This window comes from Brassica napus, chromosome A6 (genome assembly GCF_020379485.1).
Source record: "Brassica napus cultivar Da-Ae chromosome A6, Da-Ae, whole genome shotgun sequence".
In the NCBI taxonomy this organism is placed as follows: Eukaryota; Viridiplantae; Streptophyta; class Magnoliopsida; order Brassicales; family Brassicaceae; genus Brassica; species Brassica napus.
The window spans coordinates 5,351,223-5,360,957 of NC_063439.1; the positions used below are offsets into that span (position 1 = coordinate 5,351,223).

General features: G+C 30.6%; 1 protein-coding gene across 1 annotated transcript; it reads right to left on the reverse strand.

Annotated features, from left to right (window-relative positions):
* Positions 1–7,332: 7,332 nt before the first annotated feature.
* On the reverse strand, positions 7,333–9,307 carry LOC106346553 (cytochrome P450 78A5). Its single transcript, XM_013785921.3, has 2 exons — positions 8,309–9,307; positions 7,333–8,206 (listed from the first exon to the last, which is right to left on the reverse strand). The coding sequence occupies exons 1-2, from the start codon at positions 9,239–9,241 to the stop codon at positions 7,589–7,591; spliced, it is 1,551 nt and encodes a 516-aa protein (XP_013641375.2). The 5' UTR covers positions 9,242–9,307; the 3' UTR covers positions 7,333–7,588.
* Between the last annotated feature and the right edge of the window lie 428 nt (positions 9,308–9,735).

Below are 9,735 nucleotides of genomic sequence, written 5' to 3' on the forward strand. Positions count from 1 at the left end.
ACAGAATTTGCAATCAAACGCGGTGGCTAAATCCGAGAACTCTCGATGGATAATTGCGTAGCGGTGGTGATCGGCATGGCCAGATGGTTATGCCCGTGTCAGCCCTAGAAGTAAACAAATTGCCGTGTAATTTTGTCAAAACCAAGTTGCCATGTTCATAAAAACTTGCAAGTTTCAGAATTTTAAATCTGAAATCATAGTTATTGCTATAGGTATGTTATATTATATATAGGTACAACCAAAAGAAAAACATCTGAAGATAGTGCATCAAAGGAAAAGAAAAAATAAAAACAATGGAGATTAAATCAGAGAATTCACATAGATTAAGGTAGAAGACCCATCTTTTCTCATTTAATAAAACAAAAAGAAAGACGAAAATACTTTATCAGAGCACATACGATCACTCAACAAGAAAAAAAATAATGAGATATTTATCTGAAATAAATTTATTACGACACACTAAAAATTCTAAAAATTGATCTGGGCACCACGAACATTGATCCTTACATTTTTATACATTAATGCTTAATTTTTATAATTATTGTCATATATTTTAGACATGTCATAATATAACTAACTAGAAATTTATATAAAAATTATTTAAGAAATATCGTATGGAAAAATAAAATTTATATTCTTGATCGAATAAATATTTTTGGCCCTTAAATAATTTTTTTTATTTTTTTGTTAACTAAATAATTTGTTTACTGATGAGCTGATCCCATTTAAAAAATATTTAAGGTCAAAAAATTATTTATCGCATAAGAACCTAACGTTTAGGCCGAAGAATCTCAAACCTACTATTTCGTTACAATGTAAATATGAGAGCTCGGTTTTATATCATGATTTAGCAATTTAAAAGTTAATTATGAGTATGAGAAGTTTACGTTCACGTGCCAATCTTAAATATCTTTAATATTTTTTTTTTCATTTTTTTGTCGCTTTTTTCATTTCGGTTATTACTCGATATAAAAATTAATTTTTTTATTTTATTCTCTTTTCGTTATTTTGTTTTGGCTTGAGATTTAGAAAACGTTTAAGATTTAAAATTATTAAAGAGATACATACTTTGGTTAAGATTACTTGAGCAGAATAAATATTTTATATTTATTACTTATTTTATGTTTTTCTGCATATTATGAAATAATAAAATAATAATTATATATTAAATAACTAAGAAATCAATTATTATTATGTAATAAATTGGCGTGCCCATATAAATCAAACGATAGCTCTTGTTTATTCGCAATCATTTTAGAGTAAATAAATTAAAACAGTCAATCTTATCTATCATATATGATATATAATTAAATTTAAATGATATTAACATAGATATATAGTATACTTTTAATATGGATGTTTATTAAATGAAGTTTTTACTCATATGATTTTATGATTATTTGCATATTTGAGTAGCAAAAGTTTACATCAACGATTTTTTTTTAATGTAGAATGTTTAGTGGTTTCAATAATTTATAATTAGTTAAGAAAACAATGAAGATTTCAAAATTAAAATATTAACTTTTCAATATATGTTCAACGTAGATATCAAAATACAAGTATGTATTTTCATATGATGTATATAATTTAATTTAAACCATAATATATATATATATATGGTTTAATTTAAACCATAATATATATATATATATATATATTAACAGAAACACCTATTAAAATATAATTATTTATTTATATTATTTTATAATCATTGTATTTTATTATAAAAAAAATTTAAACCTTGATCACAAAAATTTATGTGAGACTTTTAACAATTTTAGTAATTTACACTCGTTTTGAAAAATTCAAAATACAACACATACAAAAAATCTAAATTTTTGTTATAAGATTAATGTAATTATGTAATTTATTTTAATAATAAATAATTAAACAAAAATGATATAAAGTATACAAATTGTTAGCAAATCTTTATTATTTAAAATCATTAATTGACATATATATCTTAATCACATTAGGTAATTCTGTAGGTTTTATTTAAGGAAAGAATTCAATTTGATAAATGAGTGGTACATAATGGACATACTATATGATATAACATTCCCTAGCAATTTAAGTTTTGACTAACAAAATTCTCAATTAATTTTGAAGCCGCCATCTAAGCAAAATTATCATTCTAATTACGTGACAATTTAGCAGAGTCTTTTTTAATTAATATAAACTACATATTATAATTTTTTAAATGTTTCTCTATTAATATATAGGAGATTGTATTCAAAAGATCTGAACCAAATCAGGTAATATAGTTATTTTTAATACAATTATTCAAACTCTTTTCTGATACATTTGTTATTTAGATATTTTTAGGTTTTTATACATCAGAACCGAACTCATCCAGACCTAGAAAGACCTAATTCAAAATCCACCCATAAATTTATAATATTCAAGTGAAACCTAATATCAAAAAAAAAAGATGCCGAAAAAAACTATACGTATCTAAATTGATAGTCAATATTCATGCCTAACTGATTTTATAAACTGATAAAAAGAACTTTCTATATATTTGGCTAAATTAAGTGAAATAGAAAGAATTTTTTATTTAGTATAATAATTATATGGACAGGAAAACAAAGGGACAATAAATGTAAAATGTTTTTATTATTTTGATTTAAGTTATTATTTTATTCACAAAAATACGTCTTTGAATTATGTTTTTGGCTACGCATTTTTCCACCGGTTGAAAGTAAAATAAAAAATAATTTAGTAAAACAAACTAAACCGAACGTTTAACCATATGCAAAATTCAATTATTTTACATTTTTGATTTTATAATTGGCACAAAATTAATGTTGAAAACTAATAAATAAAAATCTGTATTATTATTATTATGGTAATATAGTTAATGATGTGATGTATTGTTAAAATAATATAATTAATGAAATTATCAAACTGAGTGAAATATGAAAACATAACTAATGTAATTATATTAATAAAATTAATAAAAGACATTATACTTCTTTTTTATTCAATTGTCAATTTTTCAAACAATTATCATTTATATTGGTATCTATGTCTTCAAACAATTCTAATGCGTATTTTCAGTATTAATAATATAGATGTAAATGATCTTTTGAAACTAAAAGGATTTACAGATATACTCGGCCATACTTGTGGCAGACCGATGTATTCACATATGTAATAGATTTTTTTTTAATTCCTGCGAGTGCTATTGAGTAATGAGTGGCACAGAAAATACATAGCCTTTTTGGAGTTTAATGTAATTTAAAAATGTTAACTCGTGATTAATATAAGTTGCAAGTGAATATTTGGCTTTAACAAAAGCATCTAAAATCAGCTTTACGAAAGGAATCGTAATCATTAATTAAGCCACTTGAAGATCAACAAAAGCATAAATAACTAATGAACTAATTAATGTCTACAACCCTAGCTAAGACAAAGGATCCAATTCTCTTGCCCAATGAGAGGCAGATATAATCCCAGAGTAGTAGATGACTAATGATTCACAGCCCATTTGTATATCATGATAATGCTAGATAGTTTGGAAAACTGAATCGTAGAAATTTAAAATTAATTGAAGGCACTGGAAAATTTATATAAATTCATTTATCAGATGCCCAATATAGAGTGTGGCAGCTAAGCTTGAAGAAGAGCTTTCAATATCTTGGAACATAAAAATGTAAACAGGATAGCTTTTTAAATGGAACATAATGGTATACTAAACTGATATTCCAAATTATGTATTCAGTATTTGAAAGTATTATATCGACTCGCAAAGTCACAACCAAGAGAAAATATTTTCCAGATTACCTAATTTTTGGTTAAGAGGGCATCCAACAATTTAAGAACTTATGTGAATCTTCTAACAAAGCATATATTTTGCAACCACATAATTGTCACTTTCGATTATGTGTCTACTAACATCGATTCTTTGGTTCCAATCCGTTTGTGGTGAATCAGTCATATCTACAATGAAGGAGACGAAGAATAGATCATGGAAGGGAATATGGAAAATTTAAAGAAAGAAAGAGATGGGAAGGAAAGCAACTTGCACTTATTTTGGACTAACGAAAATGTAGTGTAAAGCACTTTCAATCAAAACGTTTTCATGTCCCATGTCATCCGTTAATTATATATAATCCAACTCCAAAACACTATTATAGTGTAATTTTCACACTATTTTAGTGTAACATCTCCAACCTAACACTAAAAATTACACTATTTTAGTGCAACACTATAATCCTACACCAAATTTGGTGTGAAATTATAGTGTTGCACTAAAATAGTGTAACTTTTAGTGTTGGATTGGAAATGTTTAGTGTAAAAATCACATTATAATAGTGTTTTGAAGTTGGATTAGAGATGAAAAAAAATTTAGTGTTGAAATCACACTAAAATAGTGTAATCTTGACACTATAATAATGTTTTGGGTTGGAGATGCTCAAGTATAGAATGCGACCGTTTACGTAAAATTTTATACTCTCTAATTATTTCCAAATATAACGTTTTTTTGTATGAACCATCGGTAACTCATAAAGAACGCTATTATATCGAATTGGAATACAATACAGCTGAAACAATCATTTCCAAACATGTTGAACTGATCACAGTACGTCGCTTTGGTTATTATAAAAGGTATATGTCTTTTCTTTTCCAAAAGCCTAAAAACCTTAGTTATCCTCTTGTATTTTAAATTAATCCTTAGTTGAAGGCTAACAAATAGGTTTTAATCAAATTTCAATCTTTCAATGATTTGAAAGATAATAAGAATACGCCACACGGTCCTCACATTCCAGATCATATATCTAATTCTACAATAATTTATTCCAAATACTGTAGTCATGAAACGATAAAAAAATACAAATACAATGGGTAAATACCTTTAGATAAACTTGTTTAAATGTGTCTTGACCATAAAACTTGTTTAAATGTGTTACAAGACGTAAAATGAATTGATCTATGAAAAGCAAACACTGTATGCTTTATTAACATAATAATACTTCTGTACATAATACTTATTGATATATAAAGGTGTAAGAAAACGAGATACGTACAGCAATATGGCAAAGCATTGGTTTGGTCAAAAGGTGGCAAAGCATGATCCTTCTATTTCCTGATGGATTTCCCCATATATGCTCTTATTCTTCGAGTATATATTATTAGGAGTACACATTAGTTGTTAATTTCACACAAAAAGAATAGTATTTGTTTTGTTAAAGGAAAATGAATAGTTAATCAACGTGATTCATAAACAAAAAAAAGAGGAACGTCGAGGATACGATCTTGTAGGAGTATTATAATACAGATGAGTCATAAATTCTATCTAATCCATTAATACATTAAACATTTATGTTGATAGTATTAATTTTAGTGTAAACTTTAAATGGTGCTGAGTTCCTATCGGATAAACAATATTCTTCGAGAAAAGAAAACAAAGGAGAAGAATATATCGAATTTATGATTGTTATATTTTCTCTCATTGTTTGTCTACGTCATTTTAGCACATTTAAAATTTACTTTGTGCACCTTTGAATATGTGCACAAAGTAAATATGTGGTTGATAATGTAACAATTCACAAGAACAAAAAAAACGACGTTGGGGAAAATTGATGGATTACGTGGTACTGAGACCTAACATCTAACGTCTAATTCAGCGGTTGATATATAGTGGATGTAGTTTGCAAAAAAGACTATAATTATATAGTAGATGTGTGAAAGAGAATACGATTTCAATGTTGAGACGAATATCATCATTTTTCTCACAATTTATAGTAGAATTTATATTTCTCTGTTACATATTTACATGTTGTTTTTCTATATGAAAATAACAAATTTTGTATTTTGAGTATCACTACACAATTATAACGAAATGATATTATTTGGTTATTTCTAAATATATTTCATTATAATAATTATCACATATTTAGTTACACAATTTATTGTATATACATCAGATATTTTTAATTGTTAGGAAGTCTTGAGTTGAACCTTGTAATTTCTCTAAATTCAAAATTATAATATCTAATATTAATTTCATTTTAAAAGTAGTTTCAGCTATATGTTAACGATATTCATATTAAGCTCACATCAAGATAAAAACCCCAGGGGATAAAACAAACACATCAAATGCAAAACCAACACATACTAATCTATCTAATGATCTTTTTAAACTGTTTATTTTGCCCGTTTGACGACACAATTAACCACTTAAATCTAAACAAACCGTATTAAAACAAATCTAATTAGTGAATAATTAAAAAAAAAAGATATAGCATCAGTAAAGAGGATTTTTGTGAGGATCAGTAAAGAGTACTTTGTTTTTATTTTGTAGTAGATAGACCACTTATATTGCTAGAAATGCTTTATAAACCAAAGAAATGAATTTCACAACTGTACATAAGATATATGGTGTAATTTTAGACTCTTCCCATTTTTCTAATTTGAAAATTTGATCATGTCGTAATGATGGATCAGCATGTGTGTAAGAAGAGAAAATCGCTCAACGATCTAGTATCATATTATTTATTATGTTCAGATAGCCTAATATCCAAGGGGGAATTCTAACTTTACCGCAATTATTCACTCACATGGTAGACATGTCGATCATCTTGATAACATGCTAACACATGAACAAGTGACATTTTCATCAGTGATCATATCTAGCAAAATTCAACTCTGATCTTTTTATACAGCCAGATCTTCTATTGCAAATTTCATACTGCTCTATTTTATATTTACCTAGAGGCAGGGGCGGACGCCAAAAGAGCTCAGGTGTAGCATGTGCAACACACTAATTTGTGTGTTTTCCTTCAGTAATTAACTTAGAATTTATGTAATACTCCTAATATAAATAGATTTTATAATATATGCCCTATACTCAATAACTTGTTGGATCTGCCCCTGCCTAGAGGGCTAACAACTAATTAACTCAACTTCGATCTTGGAAAAATCAAAAAAAAAATTCGTTGAATCTGACTCTATGTTCTCCCAGATTAAGCTCGTTAACTCCGATGAGGATTCAAACGAGCTTCTTGGACTGCTTTATGATTTCACAAATTCTTTTAGATCAATTCGATTCGATAGGAGGCTAGGCTCTTGAGAACAATGTTTTGGTTTCTTTTGATAAGGAGTAAAATTTTGCTTGTTACTTTGGTTCTACATTAATATCCAAATTCAATGATTGTGTTAGTTGAATAAACTAATGTTTCAACGTATTAATCAAGTATTGTGGGTTGTTACATATGGCGAAGATAGCATCCGATATTAAAATATAGTAAGAGACTTTTGCTAGATATAGTACCATATTCTTGTTTTCTTTGTTGTAAATATAGTACGATATTTTGTATGCCTTAAAACTTAGCTAATCAATTTTATAGATATGATTGAAAAGTCATGAAAACAAAGGGTACGGGATACGATACGTTACATGAAGCAAACACACAACAAGGTAAAAAACTCGACACCAAAACCCTAAAGAAGTTCGACCCAAGTGCCAAAACCCTAACTTCCTTCCCAGTTCCCCAACCATAATTATTATTAATTATTAAAAGATACTACCCATAGTAGTTAATTAAACAAGTACCCGACCCGATACGCCAGATAACCGAATCCACTAACCAAAACATACATTCCTTGGAACAGCCTTGCACTTCAACGGCTTCTTCATCTCCATAGACAGCTTGAGAACCTCAGCGAGGTCAACATCACTAGAACCCTTAACCCACTCGAAATTCTGAATCATTTGACCAACCCAGAGATGAACAGTAGCTAGACCCATTGCTTTACCCGGGCAAACCCGACGACCCGACCCGAATGGAGCCAACCTAAGATCCGACCCCATGATGCTTACATCCTCACCATCAATAAACCTCTCAGGCCTAAACTCTTCAGGGTCGGTCCAGATTTTGCCGTCATGTGTGATGGACCACATGTTGACCATAGCTATGGTTCCTGCAGGGACAAGGTTGGGACCCACGTGGACATCGTGGATAGCGAGTCTGGCCCACGAGAGGAGGGGGCCTGGTGGGTGAAGCCTCAGGGTTTCTTTGACTACAGCTTGAAGGTACGGAAGCTTTGGGATGTCGGAATCAGACAAGGACCTAGTGTTGTTACTTGTAACAGAAGCTATCTCTTTGTAGAGTTCTGCTTGGATGTCTTGATGCAATACCATTCTTGCAAGCACCCATTCCACTAGAATCGCAACTGTGTCCGTCCCTCTAAATATCATCTCCTAAAAAAATTCCACACAAAAAAGATAAAAAAAAAACTTTAGATAACAAATATTAAAAAACTCACATATATTGAAACTTAATCCACAAGAAAAACAGCTTACCCAAAGAACAGCAATCATGTCGGAATCAGACAACTTTTCATCCTTTTGCAAGCCAAGCAAGACATCAACGAAGTCACTCTCCTCTCCATTGAGGTTATTGTTGTTCATCTTCATTTTGTGCTTCTCGATTATTCCACCGACGAAAGTGTTGACTTCAGAGACCAAAGCTCTACACCTCTTCCTCACTCCTTGGAAGTCAAACCAGCGAAGAACACCAAAGTGATCACTCCAGTTAAATATCCCAAGCAACTCATAACCCTCACTCACAAGCCTCTCCAGAAAACTTCCATCCCCATTAACTTCATCGAAATCGTAGCTTTCACCAAAAACAGTCGTCATTACATTATTCAACGAACCAAAGTGAATCACCTTCTTCACTTCAACATCACCATCGCCAGCTGCGTTCTTGATCTTCTTCACCATCTTCATACCGATCCCAACCCTAACACCTTCAAAACTCGCTATCCTTCTCGGGCTGAAAAGATGCGTTGAAGAGATTCTCCTCAGATTCCTCCAATACTCACCGTACGGCGCGAACCCCATGGCACGGTGGAAGAGAAGCTCGTAAGCTGACTCCTTAACCGGGCGGTCAGCAAAAGCAGAGCTGTTCAGAATCTCTTTAGCCGTCTCCGGTTCACTGGAGATGACAAAACGAGAAAACCCAACGGAGAACGCCATCAGAGGAGAGGCCTTGAAGCGTTTGGCAAGCGCGGCGAGAACGCGATGAGGGTTTGAACCGGAGAAGATGGAAAGAGAGCCAGACGGACCGGGAATCGAAACACGGGTCTTGGAAGACTTGGTCCAGGCCCATGCGAGTCCACCTGGTGAGAGAAAGATAGCAACCGTGGCTACGAAAAGCGATAGCCAAGCAAAGGCTTCGAAGGTGACGAGGTTAAGAGAGTTAAAGAACAGAACGTAAGCTTCAGGAGACATTTTGGGCAAGTAGTGGAAGCAGAGAGAGCAAAGAGAAGTGTTGAGGAGTTGATGAAGATATGAAATGATGTGCATGGGGAGGGTGTTTAAATAGATGGGTCACTTGCTTGCATCGCTGAAAGTTTATTAAATTTACTATTTAGGGTTTTTAATGCTGGCTTAAATGCTTAAAAGTTGTATTAGCATTGATTATGTTGTCTCAAAAGCAAGTCGATAGCTTTTACTGATGGAACCACAGAATGGTGGAGTAGTTCTTTGATATTGCTGTAATTTTGTTATTTACGAAATTGTTTTGAAAATCGCTTTAAAAAAAAGTTATGTGAGAATCGTCATTTAAATCCAGTTATTATGATTATATTATATTGTCATGTGGTCAAATATTTTTTGTCATCTGGTCAAATTTTTGTTAAACCTAAATTAAAAATTGTTTGATAAATTTTCTTGTGTTACTCTGATAATCTTTTTATAATGTTTTTGGAGTGTTTCTAACAGGA